The 20,354-nt window shown below is 56.7% G+C and overlaps 2 protein-coding genes across 2 annotated transcripts; both read left to right on the top strand.

Moving 5' to 3' along the window:
- The first annotated feature begins 5,118 nt into the window (after positions 1–5,118).
- Tubb4a (tubulin beta 4A class IVa) lies at positions 5,119–10,645 on the top strand. The gene is made up of 4 exons (XM_026404402.2): positions 5,119–5,275; positions 5,781–5,889; positions 6,010–6,120; positions 9,019–10,645. Exons 1-4 carry the CDS (start codon positions 5,219–5,221, stop codon positions 10,074–10,076), a joined length of 1,335 nt encoding a protein of 444 aa, XP_026260187.1. The 5' UTR covers positions 5,119–5,218; the 3' UTR covers positions 10,077–10,645.
- A 727-nt stretch (positions 10,646–11,372) lies between these two features.
- Positions 11,373–20,354, top strand: Dennd1c (DENN domain containing 1C). Its single transcript, XM_026404374.2, has 23 exons — positions 11,373–11,438; positions 12,316–12,380; positions 12,456–12,499; positions 12,626–12,675; positions 12,992–13,111; positions 13,194–13,263; positions 13,450–13,530; positions 13,625–13,690; positions 13,781–13,834; positions 13,949–14,059; positions 14,993–15,093; positions 15,186–15,231; positions 15,336–15,437; positions 15,524–15,649; positions 16,443–16,547; positions 17,211–17,301; positions 17,389–17,429; positions 17,634–17,705; positions 18,326–18,370; positions 18,448–18,555; positions 18,763–18,830; positions 18,957–19,164; positions 19,278–20,354. Exons 1-23 carry the CDS (start codon positions 11,422–11,424, stop codon positions 19,899–19,901), a joined length of 2,415 nt encoding a protein of 804 aa, XP_026260159.2. The 5' UTR covers positions 11,373–11,421; the 3' UTR covers positions 19,902–20,354.

Here is a 20,354-nt window from a genome sequence, read left to right on the forward strand (position 1 = left end):
AGTGCCACCTGCCTGCTCCCCAGCTCCCTGTGCAGGCTGCTGCTGGGGACAGAGGCCAGCTCCTACAGCCCGTGGCCCAGCTTTCTCATATCCCTGGCTGTGCTCCCTGGCTACATCCAGTCCTTGGATTAGTGACGTCACCCTACAACATGGTCATTGGACTCCTATGGAGAACACGGATGGCTTTCTGGGTGGCAGGTGATACCATGGGATGCCTGGGTAGCAGGATGAGTCTGCCTGCCTGGGGACCCTGGGCACACCTGGCTCGTGTTTCATCCTGGGATTGGAGCCTCACAGGGGTCAGACTGGGAGGAATCCAGGTGACGTCACCCACCCCACACCCCTCTTCCCTCCATCCCCACAGGCTGTTTGCAGTCACTGGTCTTCCTACATCTCAGGCAACTCCAGAGCTCGGCAGGCCACACACGGGAGGTCACCCCTGCTCTCTGCTCTCCTTCCTCTGGACTCCCTGACGGTCATCCAGAGCCCAAGGGATGCCCTAATCCAGACAAAGATAGAGAAGATCCCTGCAGGAGCTGGATTCTCCAGGGAGCTGTCCTTCCCGGGAGCGTCATCCAGGTGGTCCTGCCCCTCCAGGGCGGAGTCCACACCCCACTTCAGCCCTGCCCTGGTGGGATGACGCAGAAAACCCCACTTTCCAGGACCAAGCTCACACACTCCATCAGCCCCTCCCGGCAAGGCTACTTCCTTTTCTATTCCTTTTTTTTTTTTTTAAGACTCCTATTATATTAAAACATTAAGAAATGCCACCTCCGGGTTTATGGATTCTTGGTACATTCCTACAAGCATGTATCTGTGATTAACTGTAACAACATGTTGGTCAAAAACCTGAAAACTCTAAACCACTGTCCCTCCACGTGGCACTGTTGGTTTTGACATTGGGGGTCCAGTAATTCTTTGCTCTGGGAAATGTCCTGTGAGTTGAAGGACATGAAGCAGCATCCCTGACCCCTGTGCACCAGGGGCCGGTAGCATTCCCCAGTTGTAATGATGAAAATGTCCAGACCCAGGAAAGTGTCACCTGAGGGACAGAATTGCCCCTGGCTGAAAATTTCTCATTTAGGTGACTCCATGGACCCCCAGACACGATGCATTCCACAATTATCTGACTGACTGAAGTCCTAGGATGCCAAACGATTACAAATGCCGTAGACTCCGCTTATCTGTGGTTTCACTTGCAGCAGTTTGTTACCTGTGCTCAACTATGCTTTGAAAGTATTAAATGGAAAATTCCAGAAATAAACGTCATAAGTTTTAAATTGGATGCCATTCTGAGTAGCATGATAAAATCTCTTGCCATCCCACTCTGTCCCACCCGAGATGTGAATCATGCCTTTGTTCAGTGTATCCACCCTGTATATGCTACCTGCCTTTTAGTCATTTACTAGCCATCTCAGTGTCAAGGTATCACTGTTAAGGTATTGTAGTGCTTACATTCAGGTAAACCTTATTTTACTTTGCAGTAACTCCAAAGAACAAGAGTAGTAATGCTGGGCCTGGGGTGAAGCTCAGTTTTACAGCACTTGCCTACCATGCATGAGGTCCTGGGTTCCAGCTCCACCAGCAAAAAAAAAAAAAAAAAAAAAAAAAGTAGTGATGCTGGCAATGCAGATATACTGAAAAGAAGCTTCAAAGTTCTTTCTTTAAGTGAAAAAAAATGAAAGTTCTTGACTTATAAGGAAAGTAAAAAATCATATGCTGGAGTTGTTAAGATCTACCATAAGAATCTTCTATCCATGAAGTTGTGATAAAAGGGGAAAAAAGATCAGGTTAGTTTTTCTGTCACACCTCAAACTGCAAGTCCTGGCCATGGTGCATCCACGTGCTGAGTCAAGGAAAACTGCAGGAGTCGATGGTGTCCACAGTTTCAGGTGTGCACTTGCGGTCTCAGAAACCTCCCCGTGGACAAGAGGGGACCACAGTATGCACATCGAGGGCTCTTGCAGTAAAGGTCATGGATGGAGCATGTTTTTAGCTCCTCCGACTCCTTCCAGCCTGTCTGGCAACTTACCCGGAGGTTCTGATTTGTTTGATGCTGGGGATCCAACCGAGGGCGTGGTGCATGCTAAGTCTGTGCTGTGCCACGGAACCACGCCTCCATCCCAGACCCGTCCAGACTGTGCCTCAGCTGCTCTCACTGGAGCACCCCCTGGGTGGGAATTAGAGATGCCACCGTCGTGGCCCAGCACCTGAGGGGAAACAGCGCTCCGGTCTATCTGGCAAGCAGGATGCAGAGTGGAGCTGTGACCCCGAAACATGGACATGGAAGAATCATGGAGAGCCTGTGCACAGAGCTGGAGAAGGAGCTTAGCAGTCCTCTTACTAACCAAGAACCCATTCGTGAGGCTCGGCTGGTTCAGAGAGCTGGATGCAGGAATGTCTGCAGTCAGGTGTGCGCAAGACGACAATGTTTCAAGTCCATCTAGAGTCTAGTTGGACAGCCATAGCCATGGGGAAGAACTATGTGAAAGGGAATTCTTCCTGATAAAAGGAATAATGCAGCTCTGGAGCTTGAAGGAGACATCCACAGCCCTCTTGTTTGTTTTGGTGCTAGGGATTGAATCCAGGGGCACTTGACCACTGAGCCACATCCCCAGCCCTATTTTGTATTTAGAGACAGGGTCTCACTGAGTTGCTTAGCACCTCGCAACTTGCTGAGGCTGGCTTTGAACTCGAGATCCTCCTGCCTCAGCCTCCCAAACTGGGATTAGAAGCACGCACCACCACAGCCCACAGAGCCATCTTAACCCAAGAGCTGAAGGGCAAAGGCAAAAGAAGATAACATAGAAGACAGAATCCACAGCAAAGCCAGATTTAGGAGGCTTACTCCAGTTGCCATGGAGAAATGTTTGAAAAGTCTCTAATTTCAGATCACTTGTCTAAATAAGTATGTTTAAATGTTTTGTTTTGCAAACTTTTCACGCTTACTTCTACCTGGTTTCATGGTCTGATTTTTTAAAATGACAATAAATCATAATAAATGGTTACATTCACCTTCCTGCTTTTTAGGAGTTAGTCCTTTCTCTTTTTGAGATAGGGTCTCACTTCCTGGACACAGTGATCCTCCTGCCTCAGCCCATGAGGGGCTGAAACTGGTCACAGGCCACCATGCCAAGCAGGAGTTAGTAAAATGTTAACATCTATTTTCTCTGATTCTTATCACAGCTGACTTCTGGAAACTATATTACGAAGCAGAATAATGAAACCTCTCTTTAATTTCTTTAATTAAGTATTGGTTAAGTCAAAGTAACAAGACCTGCTACCCTCTTTACTATCGGACCTTACCTGCCCAGAGAATCTGCAGACTATGGTGGGAAGACAGATGTCTTCAGGTGTTGTTAAGTGGGAAACAGGGAAACCCTAGGCTGCCTTTGAGATTGTATTGGAGCTACAGAAGTTGCAAAGCCAAATTTGTTTCCTATAGGAGACATATTACACAAGTGAAATTTTAAAAATGTTTTGCTAAACACACACACACACACACACACACACACGCACGAAGGAAAGGAGGTCAGTCCTGAAAGCTGGGGGGATAGCACTGGTTTATAACATCTCACACATCAGGAATTTCTTCTGGGGGTCTAGCTCAATTTTTTCCCCAAATAATAGTGCAGGTTTTCTCTGCCTCAGCCTTACTGACATTGGTGCTGAATCAGTCTCTATGCTGGGGCATCTTCCCTGGCCTCTACCTACCCCAGCCAGAAGCTCACACTCACACACACACAAAGAACCACTGCCCAAAGTGAGGGGCCGAACCACATAGCCAGCATTGCCCACCCAACTTAAAGAGTCCCAAGTCCTCTTCTGGGTGAGCCTTGGGGTTTAAGAGGCATCCTGGGGGGCAGAGCTGGAGGATGCCAGCTGAAGGTGGCCTCAAGAGGTCTGTCCTTCATTTAAGGGGCTGTACATTAAGTCTTGCCCAGATCTTGATTGCAATTGTGATAGATACCATTTATTATTGGCTCTGTTCCTGGTAGTTGCTAATTGCCCATCTTCTCGGCCCTTCCCAGAATTCCCGGAGGGCCAACTCTCTCCACTTCCCCGTCTAGCAGAGGGGACAATTCCGGCACAGAAGTGGCCTGGAGCAAGGTCATAGAGCTAATAAGAAATGCAAAGGTGGAGCCCAGCATCGGCCTGTAATCCCAGCAGCTCAGGAGGCTGAAGCAGGAAGACAGAGTTCAAAGCCAGCCTTGGCAAAAGCCAGGCGCTAAGCAACTCGGTGAGACCCTGTCTCTAAATAAAATACAAAATAGGCCTGGGGGTGTGAGTGGGTGAATGGCCCTGACTTCAATCCTGGGGAGGGGTGGGTAGAGAGAGAGAAGAAGGAGAGGAGAGGAGAGGGGAGGGGAGGGGAGGAGAGGAGAGGAGACGTGAGAGATGTTCATACTGAAGCAGAGAGGCGAAGATCTGCGGGAGCCCACCACCACCACCGTGTGTAATCCAGCCCCAGCCTTAGATGGTGATGCTCCTCCCTCAAGCCAGACCCACGGTGACCCCACCTGCAAAAAGCCCAAAGCAGAGGTGTCCAGAGGAGCCCACAGCTCCCCACAGTCTCCACCAGCTTCCACAAGGGTTGCTAACCTAAACTGGTGGCTTATTCCGCAGCTTCCAGACGAGTCCTCGGAAACCAACCCCCGCTGCCTGCACCCCCCCTCACCTCGGGAGCCCAGCTCCACCCCACTCGCAGCGAAGGCGAGGGTTCTGGGGAAAGAGGCCTAAATGCAATGGGAGGCTGGGGCAGAAACTTGAGGCTGGGGCTGGGCGGGAGGGGGCCGGCAGGGTGTCCAGCTCCTGCTGACGCTGGGCTCCCGCCTCCCCCCACCTCATTTCTCTGAAACCCGGGTGGCGCGGGAGCCAGGAACTGATGACTCCGCAGGGCCTCCGCCCCCTGCCCCGGGGTGGGGCGAAGGGACCCAGGCAGGACCTAGGGTAGGCCCGGGGAGCTCTCGGAGGCCTCGGAGGAGGGAGATCCTCCTGTCCCCCACACCCGCCCCTCCGTCCCGGGGCGGGACCGGAGGGCGGAGCGGCCGGCGGTGACGCGGACCCCGCCCGCTCATATAGAGGCATCCCGGGGGCGCAGGGACAGAGCTTCGTCGCCGCCGCATCAGTCGCCCTCGCCGCCTCCGCTGCCGCCGCCGCCGCAGCAGCTCAGAGCGTCCGCAACACCGCCACCGCGTCCACCAGCAGCGCCACCACCATGCGGGAGATCGTGCACCTGCAAGCCGGCCAGTGCGGCAACCAGATCGGGGCCAAGGTGCGTGGGGTCGGGGCCAAGAGGGGCAGACTCGGTGCGCAGCTAGCTCCCCCAGGCTCCCCGACCTAGGGCCTTTCGGGACCCGGTCCCCAGGAGGCCAGCGCCCCCGGGATGGTGGGGGAGGGGCGCTGGGGGCAGGGCCAGGCTGGGAACAAAGAGGCCTGTCAATCGGCGTAGGGCCCAGCCTTCTGTCTGCTGGCCACAGCTGGTTTCACAGCTGGCCCACTGTCCCCTCCACGCACAAAGAGACGGCGCCCCTCCCCCGGGCTGCGGCCAGGGTGCGCTGGCACCAGCAGGCTCGGGCTGCGGTGGTGACGGCCTCACCCCGCCCCCACCTCTTCCTTCTTGCTGCCTCATCCTCGCCATACCTCTAGGTCCCCCAGTCACCTGGCTGGGGGCCCGGGGGTGGGTGGTGAGCTGCAGCTAGGGAAGTGGTTCTGGGGGGATCCGAGGTCCGGCCACCTGGTCCCCCTCTCTCAACCCTTCCCATCACTACCTGCTCTAGTTTTGGGAGGTGATCAGTGATGAACATGGCATCGACCCCACCGGCGCATACCATGGGGACAGTGACCTGCAACTGGAAAGGATCAATGTCTACTACAATGAGGCCACAGGTAGGGTGGGGGGCACCTTCTGGTGTGGGGATGTGCCTTGGCTGGGAGGGGACAGGATGCTCTCAGGCGCCTGTGGCTCCTGGCACTCACACCAGCTGCCCTCCATCTGCCTCCCTGCAGGAGGGAACTACGTGCCCCGAGCCGTGCTGGTGGACCTGGAGCCTGGCACCATGGACTCCGTCCGCTCGGGCCCCTTTGGCCAGATATTTCGGCCAGACAACTTTGTGTTTGGTGAGTTCCAGGAGTGGGGCCCAGGGAAAGGAGCCCCTTATTCCTTCACTCCCGGGTGCCTTGATGAAAATTCCCGACCTAGCACCAGAGCTGGCACTAACCACTGAGTCCCAGAATGGACAGAGAAGTCAGGGACGTGATGGGGTCAAACAGGTCACGGTGGAGGCCCTGGGGAGGGCCTGGACAGCAGAGGGATCTGGTAGGCTTCCTGGATGAGGTGGCATTTTAACTGAACAGTCGGACTAGAGCCAGGTTGCAGGGTGCAAGCCCCGAGCTCTGCCAACTCATGCACTGGACAAAGAGTTAATGAGCTCTGACGACATGCCAGGCCCTGCACCAGAAGCTGGGGTGCAGCAGAACAAAGCAACCTGAGCTGTCTGCTGTCAGGGCCCACTCCCTACCCAGGCCCTGGAGCAGCCATCCGTGGGGAGCCCATTGCAGAGATCCATTAGTACAGCTCAGCCCTGGACTGTCAGCTGGGTGACTTTGGACAGGCTCCATAACCTTTCATGACTCAGTTTCCTCATCTTCAGAACAAGGATACAGATGATCCACTGTTTAGAACCAAGGAGATGGCGTAAAGCTCTCACTGTGTGTGGAGCTGGCATAGAGGAAAGGGTAAATAAGCATGTATCGTAGTTGTTTCCATTATCATTATAAATACCTGCCACCTCACAGGTGAGTGGGCCAAGGACTGGCCAAGGGACTTGGAGAGAATAGCATATGCAAAGTCAGTAAACACAGTTTTGGAATTTAGACTCAAGGGAGTACTCGTGCTCAGTCATAGTCCTTATTGGGAGCTCTTTTCAAGATTGGGCTGGTCACATATACCCTAACCTGACCTAGGCCCCAGAACCCCTGCAAGCCTTTTCCTCTGAGCAAGGTGGTTTGAGTCTGAAGTCTGAATAAGCTGTGTGACCTTGGACAAGTGACTTCCCCTCTCTGATCTATACAAAGATTCTGAGAGATAATGATGCACCAATGTGGGCATGATTCCTAATGGGTGCTCAGGAATGGCTGTGGAAAGAGACACAACGGAGGTTTGAGGCCTTTTTGAATGACCACGGGTGGCTCACAGTTGGGCCAAGTGATTCTATGGTACATGCTGAAAGTGTGGACTCGGGCCAGACCATCTGCTCGGAGCCCTAGCTGTCCCACTTGCTTGCAGTGTGACTTTTCACCTAGGAGCTAGTCTCTCTGAATCTTCATTTCTCATCTATAAAATGGAAGTAAAAAGAGTATGTAAGCTGAGCACTGTGGCACACACCTGAAATCCCAGCAACTTGGGAGGCCAAGGCAGGAGGATCACAAGTGTGAGGCCAGCTTCTTAGCAAGATCCTGTCTCAAAATAAAAGACAAAAAGGGCTGGGGCTGCAGCTCAGTGGTAAAGCACACCTGTGCTCAATCCCCACTACCCTCCCCCAAAAGTATGTAAGTACCTCAGAGAACTGGGGGAAGGATTCAGAGATGCAGGACGTGCCCAAGCTTAGGGCCTTTGGAGGCTCCTGGCTCTAAAGGACTGTGTTCCAGACACAGCCAAGACAAGTCTTCCTCCCCTTGGGTCTGCTCCAGCCAGGAGTCAGACACGGGAGTCCCTCAGATCAACACACCACAACATGCATAAGGTTGAGAGTGGCAGGTGTAGGAAGAAAAATAAAAACAATCTAAGGGCATGGAGGAGGATCCATATGTTGGATCCTTATCCTATCTGGGGATTGTCATCTCTGAAGAGATGACATTGAGCAGAAAGTGAGGGAGGAGCCCTGAGGAAAAAGAATCCCAGGCAGCCAGAACCGCCAGTGCAAAGGGCCTGAGGCAGACCCAGTCTGGCCTGTTAGGGGAACAATGAGAAAGCCCTGGAGGCTGGAGCAGGTTCCCTGGTGGGGACGCAGCCCCCAGGGCTTTGGGAGGTGAAAGACAAGGTGGGGCTGAGGCTCAGGTATTCACAGGCGCCCTCTGGCGGCTGCACAGAAGACAGGGTGGGGTCGGGAGCCCGTTTCAGGTGGGTGAGGATGGAGCTGGACCAGGGGGAAGCAGGTGTTGTCAATAATAACAGCCAGTATTCTAGTACTTGACTAGAATTGTCCTCCTGCAGCTTGCATTCCTCTGTGAGATTCCAGGCAATAAACATGATTAATATGAAAACAAGTTGTCAGTACCACAGGGACGAGGAGTGAGAAGTCAGGGGTTGAGCCACCAGTGGCAATTGCTGAGCCCCACGAAGTCTCGAAGGAGGAACCTGGGGGCACAGCATTCCCGGCAGAGGCACATCCCAGGACCAAGCCTGGCGTGTTGGGGGAGCCCTGGTGGCTGGCGCAGAGGAAATGCGGGGGAGGGAGGGAGGAGGCCAGGCCGGAGAGCAGAGCGCAGGTCCGCAGGCCGGCTACTGGTCAAAGATAGGAGTGGGAGAGACCGGCTCCGTGGTGCACGCCTTCATCCAGCTATTCTGACGCCAACCTGGGCAATTTAGCAAGTCTCAGAACAAAAATGAAGAAGGGCTGGGGTGCAGTTCAGCGGCGGAGAGGCCCTGGGTTCGATCCCCAGTGCCGCAAAAGACAGGAGGGGCATCTGGGGATGGTTTTGAACTAAGGTGGGACACAACCTGATTTCGGTTTCCCCTCCTCTGGCTGCTGGACAAACCTGGAGGGAAGCAGAGAGAACGGTTAATGATAAGGATAGCAATTTGTGCTACTGTGCAGTGAGGTGAGCACAGAGGGCCACCATGTGCTGTACATTTCCAACACTTAGAAGAAAGGATTTTTTTTGTGGGGGAGGAGTACCAGGGATTGAACTCAGGGGCACTTGGCCAGCGTTGTTGTTCAACTAGCCAGGGGCCCTCCAGATACCGGGTAGACTGGGTGGAGGTCAATGCTGTGCTGGGCTCCTCTCCCCCCCCAGGCCAGTCGGGAGCCGGCAACAACTGGGCCAAGGGCCACTACACCGAGGGCGCCGAGCTGGTGGACGCCGTCCTGGACGTGGTGCGCAAGGAGGCGGAGAGCTGTGACTGCCTGCAGGGCTTCCAGCTGACCCACTCGCTGGGTGGCGGCACAGGCTCGGGCATGGGCACGCTGCTCATCAGCAAGATCCGCGAGGAGTTCCCGGACCGCATCATGAACACGTTCAGCGTGGTGCCCTCGCCCAAGGTGTCGGACACGGTGGTGGAGCCCTACAACGCCACGCTGTCGGTGCACCAGCTGGTGGAGAACACGGACGAGACCTACTGCATCGACAACGAGGCGCTCTACGACATCTGCTTCCGCACCCTCAAGCTGACCACGCCCACCTACGGGGACCTCAACCACCTGGTGTCGGCCACCATGAGCGGGGTCACCACCTGCCTGCGCTTCCCGGGCCAGCTCAATGCCGACCTGCGCAAGCTGGCCGTGAACATGGTGCCCTTCCCGCGCCTGCACTTCTTCATGCCGGGCTTCGCGCCGCTGACCAGCCGGGGCAGCCAGCAGTACCGCGCGCTGACCGTGCCCGAGCTCACCCAGCAGATGTTCGACGCCAAGAACATGATGGCCGCGTGCGACCCGCGCCACGGCCGCTACCTGACCGTGGCCGCCGTGTTCCGGGGCCGCATGTCCATGAAGGAGGTGGACGAGCAGATGCTGAGCGTCCAGAGCAAGAACAGCAGCTACTTCGTGGAGTGGATCCCCAACAACGTGAAGACGGCCGTGTGCGACATCCCGCCCCGCGGCCTCAAGATGGCGGCCACCTTCATCGGCAACAGCACGGCCATCCAGGAGCTGTTCAAGCGCATCTCGGAGCAGTTCACGGCCATGTTCCGGCGCAAGGCCTTCCTGCACTGGTACACGGGCGAGGGCATGGACGAGATGGAGTTCACGGAGGCCGAGAGCAACATGAACGACCTGGTGTCCGAGTACCAGCAGTACCAGGACGCCACCGCGGAGGAGGGCGAGTTCGAGGAGGAGGCCGAGGAGGAAGTGGCCTAGGACCCCTGCGTTTACCTCCCGTCTGCCCACACCCCCAGCCAGGCCTCTGACCGCTGACCTTGGCCTCCTCTGCAACCCCAAGAACCTCATGACCTCCCCACCCAGCCTGATCCCAGGACCCCACCATCCATCGACACTCTGCCTTGACCCTAACCATACTGCGGAGTTCACATCACCTCTGGTCACCTCGTCTGCGACCCTAGCCCAGCTCTGACCTGGAACTCTACCCTATCTCCAAACCCCCATGGACATCTTCCAACTTGGACATCTCCCTAAGCCTTGCTTCACCTTTTCTAGCCCTTCGACGTGCACCCCCCCCCCCTTATTAGCCCTCCTTTATCCCAACTCCCTCACCTTTGACACCCCCAAGCCCCATAAGCCCTGGTTTGCTCTTGACCCCTCGCTCCGAGCCAAGCCTCATCTTTGACCTCAGGAACCCCTGCTCTCCTCTCACCGCCTTCTCTCTGGTTCTCATCAGCTCCCATTCCCTCCCTGACTTCTCTCCCTGGGCACCTCCTACCTTGGCTTCCCTGGGAGCACTGTCAGGGAGCACTCCCGACTACCCCTCCTCTGCCTGACCCTGGATGAATAAATGAGTCCTTGCCTGGTGTTTCCGTGGAGTTCGCTTCATCACCTTGTGCAGCAAGCAGGGGCTTCTCCCTAGAGGGTGGAGGTGGGTGCCAAAGGCTCAGCTATCTCAGGGGGATGAGAGCAGAGGCTTGGGAATCACAGGGACCAGGCCAAACCACTGAGCAGCCCTCCGGTGTTCAGTGAGCCACCACCCTCCGACTCCCCTGCCTGTCCCTCGTCTGGGGCTGTTTGTATGAGCGAGTATGACTGTGGGGGGGGCTGTCTGCTGCTCTGCCTGTGTCGACCTCTGCGCCCCCTCCCTGGCTCCCGTGTGTCCTTTCCTTGGGCCACCTCCCTCTGGCGGTGCTGGGTGTGGGGTGGCTGGTGAGAATGGACCCAGGGAAAGAGCAAGAGTGCAAGGAAGAGGAAGCACTTTCGGCAGACTGAGTCCTCGCCTTCCCTGAAGTAAGGAAGGAGAGGGGAAGGCCTGAGTGTGACCGTGGGGACAGGACATAGCCCAGCCTCCAGGATGACCTGAAGGCTCAGCCTCTGAGCCTGCCCCTATTGCCACCCATCCCAGAGAAGCCTAAGCAGCCGGACGCCTAGGTTTCTCACAGTGGGTGGGGGCAGGGGCCTCGTCAGGGAGGACGTCACCCGTTAAACTTCCTCTGTCAGCCACACAGGAAGCCGAGCCGCTCAGGGCCCAGCCCCAGGCAAGCACAGGCCCCCAGGACCCCTGGGGAAAGGGCCCAGCCGGGCCAGCCCTGCAGGGACCATGGGATCCAGAGCTGAGTAAGAGCTGCCCCTCCCTCATCCTGTGGGCCAAGATTCCCAGGCCTGGCCGGGGCAGTGGGGAGCTATGGCGGGGCCGCCCGGGAGGTACAGTGACCCATCGGGCAGGCGGCAGGCATCAGGGCAGGACCTCAGCTGGCCTCCCCTATGTGTTCTCTGGGGCCTACTGGGCCACGCTCGGCCCCTCCTCTCTCTCCGTCCTGCTCTGGGTGGTTTCACCAGCTCCTCTGGACTGCGCCTCTGGGGGGTGTGAGTGGCTGCTCTGGGAGTCAGCAGAGTGGATGATGTGAGGGGGGAGAAGCCGTGTGTCCACATGGGTGGGTGCCTGACTCGTGCCCGAATGAGGGTAAAGTGCCAGGGACTCCGTGCAGCTGGACAGCACCGTGCGTCTTCAGGGGTCTCCTCTGGGTCTTGCCATCTCTCTCCTGGAGCCCAAGTCCCGGCATCCTCTGCATGACGTGGGGGCAGGGAAGGTGGGGGTGGTTGCAGGGCTCACAGTAAGCACCAGGGCATCCGCTGTCCTTCTTCTAGTGAGGAAGGTGGGGTCAGCCATGGGGACCCAGGAAACCTCACCCAGGGGCACAGAGGCAAACCACAAAGATGCCCACTCACCCAAAACACGCACAGCCATGGTCATCCGCACACTTGCTCTGTCACACACACACACACACACACACTCATATAAGCAGGCATTCAGCGATCCACACTGCTGTGCTCTCTGGCTCTACTGCACACTCACAGGCCTGCACCTAGCGCTTCCCACAGCCACACACGCCACCACAGACACCAGTCACACACCAGCACACCTGCTCACACAGGCACAAATCACATGCAGAAACAAGTCCCTGGGTCCTCTAAGCCCTCTTCTGTCCCACAGAGGGGGTCCCCCAGCCGTGTTTGATTGGTTCTTTGAGGCAGCCTGCCCTGCCTCCCTACAGGAAGGTGAGTTTGGGGCCCTGGGGGTGGGGATGGAGGAGGGCCTGACGCCCTGGACTTAGCAGCCCACTCTCCCTGCAGATCCTCCCATTCTGAGGCAGTTCCCCCCAGACTTCAGGGACCAGGTACTCAGGCGGGCCTCTTGCTCCTTCCGGCCAGGGCCAGTCCCATAGAGGGCTGAGGCTCTGTGCTCGGACCTGGAACCCACGGATCCTGATCTGATTGTCAGTCTGCTTCTCTCCTTTTTCCAGGAAGCCATGCAGATGGTGCCCAAGTTTTGCTTTCCTTTTGATGTAGAAAGGTATGGAAAGGAGCAGAGACAAAGGGACCCCAGGCTCTCGGGGACCCTAAGTGTTAAACACACAGCAATTCAGACATCTGGAGACCCATTACCCAGGGACCCAGACAATCAGGGGCCTGGATAACTAGTGACCTAAATGCATAGAGACCCAAGGACCCATGAACTCATGGTCTCAGGTACCAAATGATCCACAAACCAGGGACCCGAACACCCAAAGTCCAGCCTGGTGGGCACAGCACTGGGAGCATGGTTGGAGGGAGTAGGGCATGGGGAGGTGGATTGTCAGGACTCCCCGAAGAGTCTTGCCCACCTCCAGGGAGCCCCCCAGCCCTGCCGTCCAGCATTTCACATTCGCCCTCACCGACCTGGCCGGCAACCGCAGATTCGGTTTCTGCCGCCTGCGAGCTGGTGCGCAGAGCTGTCTATGCATCCTCAGGTACGGAAAGAGAGCCTGGGACAGGGTGGGAAGCACCAAGCCTCGGCCAGGGTACTCCATTCAGCCCCTCCTCTCTCCGCAGTCACCTGCCATGGTTCGAGGTATTCTACAAGCTACTGAACACAGTGGGGGACCTCCTAGCTCAGGACCAAGTGAGACCAGCCCCCTTTCACTCCTGCCAGAGTCCCAGCCCCTGCCCCATCTTGTCTCCAGCCCTTCGCTGAACTCCCAGACCGGTCCCGAGTCCCTCAGCACCTCCGAGGCCACCTGGCCTGAGCCAAGGCCCTCAGAGTCCCAAACCCTCCTCCTGGTTCAGACACTCCCCGACTTCCACGCAGGTCTCCGAGGCTGAAGAACTTCTTCTAAATCTGCTGCAGCAGCCCCCTCCTGGGCCCCAGGTCTCAAGAGGGCTGGAGCTGGTGAGTAGCTCCCAACTCCTGGGCCACGGACGTTAGATGGATGGGGAGGTTGTACCCCAGCCCTGAGGAACACGCAGCTATACCTGTCCCCCAGGGCGGTGGAGTGACCATCTCCGGTGTGCACGGAATACTCCCTCCTGCCCCCGGGAACAGCAGGCTGGTGAGCGGGAATCCGGTCCCTGGAAGGTTGGGCACCCAGGTGAGGTCAACTCGCAGACTGATTGCTTACCCCCACCAATGCCCCCGCCAGCTTTCCTGCTTCGTGGCTCCGGACTCCGGCTCCCTGCCCTCCATTCCTGAGAATGTAAGTAGGGACGCGGGAGGGAACTCCGGGGGCGGGCAGAGGTCCCAGAACCCAGAGTGGAACGCCAGATCTTGGCGTCTGCCCACGCTCAGCGCGTGCCCCTCTGTTCCTCAGAGAAACCTAACGGAGCTGGTGGTGGCGGTGACAGATGAGAACATCGTGGGCCTGTTCGCCGCGCTCTTAGCCGAGCGCAGAGTCCTGCTCACTGCCAGCAAGCTCAGCACGGTGAGGCGGGGGAGAGGACAAGGCCAGGATCCACCCGAGGGGGGGGGCGGGGACACAATGGGAGGGGCTGACAATGGGAGCTCCACCTGACCCACCCTATCGGGTGGAACGGGAGTGTGTGTGGTGTAGCTCCTCCTCCTTGGGCAGGCTTGGCCCCGCCCCTCTGGAGGATACGATCCTTGAGCCCTAAATTCTAGCTTCGCCCCTAGGGGAATAGATGGGTGAGATCTGAATACTCGGGGCGCTGGAACCGGGAGCTGCCTTAGAGTCCCTCCTCTTTAGGGGTTGGGGTCAGTGGAGGGCTGCCATGGCTCGGTCCCTAGGAATGGGATCTGAGCGGGCTGAATCTTAGATCTGCCCCTTACAGGGAGGAATTAGGACTGGCAAAGTCTTGGCTCCACCCACTGAAAAGCATGAGACAGTTCTCCGTAACACTGTAACCTCAGGGGAATTGCTTCCAGGACCCCAAAGGATACCAAAATCAGCAGATGCTTAAGTCCCTTATCTAAAATGCCATGGTATTTGAATAGAACCTATGCATGTCCTCCTATGGACTTTAAATCATCTCCAAGTGACTTCAAATACCTCATACAATGTAAATACTATGTAAATAGTTGTTATGCTCTATTGTTTGGGAATGATGACGTGGAAAAAAAGTCTCGTTCAGCACAGATGCATTTTTTTTTTAAATATATTTGACCCAAAGTCGGTTGAATCCGAGTTTGCAGAATCCTCAGGTACCCAGAGCGGACCGTAATTAGACAAATTCTTGGTCTCCATCTGATTCCTAAAGGGGTCGCCTGAGTTTCCCCCCATTTCACCGCAGGGTGAGGGAGGAGGAGAAATAGGAGACTGGGAAGGTTTGAGCCATCGACTTGGAGAGGGTCCTTGAAGTTAGGAGGCCCTAACTCTAAACCCTTCATCTGTCCCCAGCTGACTTCCTGTGTTCACGCGTCCTGTGCTCTCCTGTACCCCATGCGCTGGGAACACGTGCTGATCCCCACGCTGCCCCCGCACCTACTGGATTACTGCTGGTGAGGAATGCGGGCCTGGAAGGCGGGGCAGGCCTAGGGAAGAGGCCTGGGGTGGGGGCAGTGCCTGCATGACCCTGGCTCTCGGTCCGCAGCGCGCCTATGCCCTACCTCATTGGAGTGCATGCAAGTCTGGCCGAGGTGAGAACGAACCGCCACCCCGCAGGTGGCGGGGCGGGAGGGATCCCCTTCCCCACCTGGGAGGGATCCTCAGGCTCTGAGAGAGCATCTTCCATCCCTTGCAGAGAGTGCGCGACAAGGCCCTGGAGGACGTCGTGGTACTGAACATAGACTCCAATACCTTGGAGACGCCCTTCGAAGACGTGCAGACGCTGCCGCCAGACGTGGTCAGGGTCACCCCCTCCCACTCCTCTCCAGGAGCCGGAAACCTCACATTGGCTCGCTCAGTGCCTCCCTCTGGCCCTACCTACAGGTGTCCTTGCTGAGGCTAAGATTAAGGAAGGTCGCGCTGAGCCCCGGGGAAGGAGTGTCCCGTCTCTTCCTCAAAGCCCAGGCCCTGCTCTTTGGCGGCTACCGCGATGCGCTGGTCTGCAGCCCGGTGAGCAGCAGGGATAGAGGCCGAGAGAGAAGTGGCTCTCGCTCGCTCCCGCGTGCGCGCTCTCCCTCGCTCTCTGGGTTCCTGAAGGATTCACAACGCTAATAACTTGGAGCGTTTGTGGAGGAGTGACCTGTGCCTCTGTTTGCTCCCCTGTAAAATGGGATGCCGGTAGTGCCCACCCAAAAGGGTTGTTTGAGTCGGCGAATCGGCGTATTCCAGGCACTTTGCACCGTGTTAGCATATACGGAGTCTCCATAAACGCCGGGTCTTGCTATTATTTAATGCTCACGCTGAGATGGCTACTATTAAAGCCCCATTTTGTAGATGACAAACCGAGGCTTGGAGAAGCTCCACGTGGAGTGGGAGAGTGGAATCCAGAACCCTGATCTGCTCTCAAGCTCCCTCATCCCCACACACATTTTTCATAACTATTCTTTTAATAGAATAGGGGATTCCAGGGTCATTTACACATCTGGCTTTCACCTCCAACGCTCCCTAGTGGCCTCCCCATTAGGACTTCCCTCCCCCTACACTGGCTCTGTCCGGCCTTCCACAGTCTCCTCCCAGCAGGGGTCAGAGGTTACCTGGGAACACCTGAGTCAGGTACCATACCTGCTCTGCAGCTCTCCCAAGGCTCCCAACTCTGTAGAGGTAAAAGACCATCCCATGGCCCATGAGTCCCTGCAGGGGGTCAGGAGCACGGCAGCCATCCACATGGCTTCATGGTAGAATGAAGGAGGTGGTTGGGATCGGGAGAGCCACTGGGAGCTCAGGACCGGGCTCCTCCTTCCAGGGCCAGCCTGTAACCTTCAGTGAAGAAGCCTTCTTGGCCCAGAAGCCTGGGGCGCCCCTGCAGGCCTTCCACCAGCGGGCTGTACACCTGCAGCTGTTCAAGCAGGTGGGTCAGAACCCCCAGGGTGAAGCCAGAGAGGGCCTGCTGGGTTCCCAGGGGTGGGTTGAGGAAGGCCTCTGACCCCAAGGTGAGGAGCAGACCTCTGAGATCTTAGGAGGGGGCTGGGGCTGCTCCCAGGGGACTCCCCAACTCCAGAATCCCCGGGTGGGGAAAAGACCTACTTCTAGGCTCCTGGATGGATGAGGGGGGTCCAAGTTCCTGGATCCCTAGGTGGGCATCTGTGAGTCTGTAGAGAAGGCAGGTGCTGACTGTGGACTCCCTTTTGGGTGGAGGAGGAAGTAGGTAGGGACTCCTGGGTCCCGGGAATGTGGGAATAGGGAGCAGGACCAACTCCTGGGTTCCTGGGAGAAGGCAGGTGAACTCCAAAATCCTTCCATGCCAGGCTTGGTTCTAGGATCCCTGAAGGCGGGCTACAGTATTACTGGCTCACAGGAAGGGGCGGGCTTCTCATTTGGTCCCAATCAGGGAATCAGATCCCTGGGAACAGCTCCTGACTTGGGGCCAGGACAGAGTAGGTTCTGTTTCCTGAGGTGGGCTCCAGATTCCTGGACCTTAGGGTGGGCCTCTGGAGGAGCTGGGAGGGCAGGAAGGGGCACCGGCGGACATAGCCCTGACATCCAGGTGTGTCTGACCCTGTGCCCACTGCAGTTCATTGAAGCCCGGCTGGAGAAGCTCAACTCAGGGGAGGGCTTCTCCGATACCTTTGAGCAGGAGATCAGCTGCTGCAGGGATTCCTCAGGTGAGCCCCCTGCTGGCTTCTGGGTTCTCCCCCTACCAAGCCCCAGCCAATGCCTGCCTTGGATGATACCTGCTCTCCTCACCCCAGGCACCTTCCGCTCCTATCAGCTCTGGGCCGACCACCTAAAGGTAGTAACACCAAACACTGCTACACATTGATTGGATTAATTTAATCCCACAATAGTCCTCCATGGGGTCCGTGATTATGCTCATTTATAGAGGTGGGGGAATTGGCCAGCAGCACAGCCCGGGGTGGGAGTGGGGCCTGGGGCCCAGCCCTAGTATAGTGGCCCCCACATCCCAAGTCTCTCCTTTGGCAACCTTCTTCCACAGAAAGGTGGTGGTGCTCTCCTGCATTCGGTCAAAGCCAAGACCCAACCAGCCGTCAGGATCATGTACCGCTCGGTGAGCTGGGCAGGATAGGCCAGACTGCTGGGGTGACGAGGGGGAGGGGACCGAGGACGTTTTGAGGCTCCAAGGGCGATGGGTCACTTAACCCTGACAGGCAAGTCCTGCGAAGGCCTTCATCAGAGCTGATGCAGCAGCCAAGCTGGGAACAGTCCTGCGGCTCTCATGTCCCCTCCAGCAGGCTCGGCTGGGTCAGAATCACTTCTTGCCCACTTAACGTTGACAGCCAAAGATTCACTGGTGACTCTTGTCCTCAGAGGATACATCCCAGCTTCTGCCCGTCTTTTCTTCTCCAAAGCCTGAAAGTTTCTTGGGGCTTAAAATTGTCCATCCAAGTTTATTCTTTGTTTGATGGAGACAGTGACACATTTTTACAAGGCTGTAGGGCCACTCCCTGTTTTATGTGGGGTTAGGCCTCCAGAAATGCTTCTGTATTAGTCAAGGGGCAAAAGTTTATGTTGACTTCAGAGGTGGTGCCCAGGGAGTAGTGAACGTATTTGGAAGGCACAGAGCCAGGTCCTGTGGCAAGGCACAGCTGTGCTAGGGGTCAGAGGCCTGACCTCAGATGCCCAGTGTCCAGTCACCCATAGGTCTAACTCCCCTCGGCTTTTCCATAGGCCAAGAGTGGCCTGAAAGGAATGCAGAGCCTACTGCTGTACAAGGTAAGGCCATCAATGATGGGCGGCAATGCCCTGGGAGGGAAGAAGAAGGGGCCTCCAGTCCTGTATCCTCTTCCCAGGATGGGGACTCTGGCCTGCACAGAGGAGGCTCCCTGAGGACCGCAAGCCTCACCAGCCGCTCAGATCGCCTGCAGCAGCGCCTGCCTATCACCCAGCACTTTGGACAGGTGAGAACGTGCTTCCCAGGCGCACACCTGGAATTATCACCAGATCCCCCACCCTGTGGCCCCCCAGTCTCTGCCTGAACATCTCGCCTCACTCCTCACATACACCAAAATTTGGTGCTCACTTCAAACGCACCCTCCTCCAGAAAGCCCCAGCCCCCTGATTCTGCAGCTCCACATCACTGCCCTCTCCACATCCGTCTTTTGTAGAACAGACCCCTTCGCCCCAGCAGGAGACTTAAGCCAGAAAAGGGATTTTCTGAGCCCCTGGGGGAGAGGTAAGACTCAAAGGGGACCAAGGTTGGAAGTGGAAGACCAGGATGGATCAGAAGGCTCTCCAAACATTAGAGCAGACCAACCAGGGCGGAGGTATCAGGAAACTTGGGGTGCCCTTTCTCACCCAGGACACCTCCCCTGAGCCCTGAGGATGCCCAGGGTCCATGGGCAGAAGAAGTTCTGGACAGCAACTTTTTGGGGTCCGGAGAAGAACTGGATTTGCTGAGTGAGATTCTAGACAGTTTGAGTGTACAGACTAAGAGCATGGGCAGCCTGAGGCCAAGCCAGAGCTTAGACTGCTGTCACGGAGGGGACCTGGACAGCTGCTTCAGCCTGGTGAGAGGGTCCCCACCCCCCCACCCAATCTTTCCCCAACTGCCCGTCCAACCTGCCAGCTCTTTCTCATCAGCAGGTCAGCAACCTGCTCTCTCCTCCCATGCCCCACCCAGCCTGACCTACCAGGAAGAACAAGATGGCAACCAGATGAAGAGAAACTGCCAGAGCCCCAGCCCCTGTCCCTGCCTGCAGACCTGCCATCCCTTCAAAACACACCATCATTGGAAATCACCTGCTCCTCAAAGAACCCCAATTCCCAGCTGCTCTCAGGCTCCAGCCAAGAAATCATCTCTCCATCCCAGCTTTCAACAGCTTCTACAGACACAAGCAGCCCCGGGGACCCCCAGTCCTCTCCTCTCACTGAGCCCTCAACCCTTCGTCTCTCCCCTCTTCAAAAGGCGACTGAGCATCCTGCAGCCTGGGAGATCCCTTGCACCAGGCTCTCCGAGGCAAACACCCAGCCCAGCCCTCCAAAAAGCCCCCCACTTCTAGCCCCCATGGAACCCAACTTTGATACTGTCAGAACATCCCAGTCCCCTGAGTCTTCCCCAGACCCCAGTTTTCCAAAGAACCCCAGAACCCAGCCTCCCAAGGTCCTGCTAGAACATGCTCACTTCCAGTCCCCCGAGGAACCAGGAACCCCCAACACCCTTACCTCACCCACCAGCGACTGGCAAGAGCCCCAGGCCAGGAAGAGGCCCCGAGTTGCTGATCTTAAGAAGTGTTTTGAGGGATAAGGATCAGGGGTCTGGAGGAGACCCTGGATCCTCAATAAAGCCACAAGAGCCCAAAGCTGGTCTGTCCTGGTGAGTTTATGGGGGGCCTACTCTCTGCTCAGAAACCCACCTACCCCCACCGGCCCTCCAGGGGCAGCCCTTCTGGCTCCTAGGTGTACCTAAAAGCCACTCTCTTCCAAGAAGCCCCCTCACGCCCCTAGGACCCCCATAACCTTACAAGTCACGGCTACCTTCATCTCTCCATCTAGGCTAATGTTCCCACCAACTCAAAAAAGCTTTATTACATCTCACTACAACTTTACATAAATGTATAAAAAGTGAGCAGCCCCCCACCCCCTGCCCTTGGGAGCCAAGTCTCTGAAGCACCTTCTTCCCCTCTATTCTCAAGCACTAGGTGAGTCCCATTGCCTAGAGAGTTCACCCCTTCTCCAAGGTCACACAGCAAGGAAGCGA

The sequence above is a fragment of the Urocitellus parryii genome, chromosome 3 (genome assembly GCF_045843805.1).
Source record: "Urocitellus parryii isolate mUroPar1 chromosome 3, mUroPar1.hap1, whole genome shotgun sequence".
Classification (NCBI taxonomy): Eukaryota; Metazoa; Chordata; class Mammalia; order Rodentia; family Sciuridae; genus Urocitellus; species Urocitellus parryii.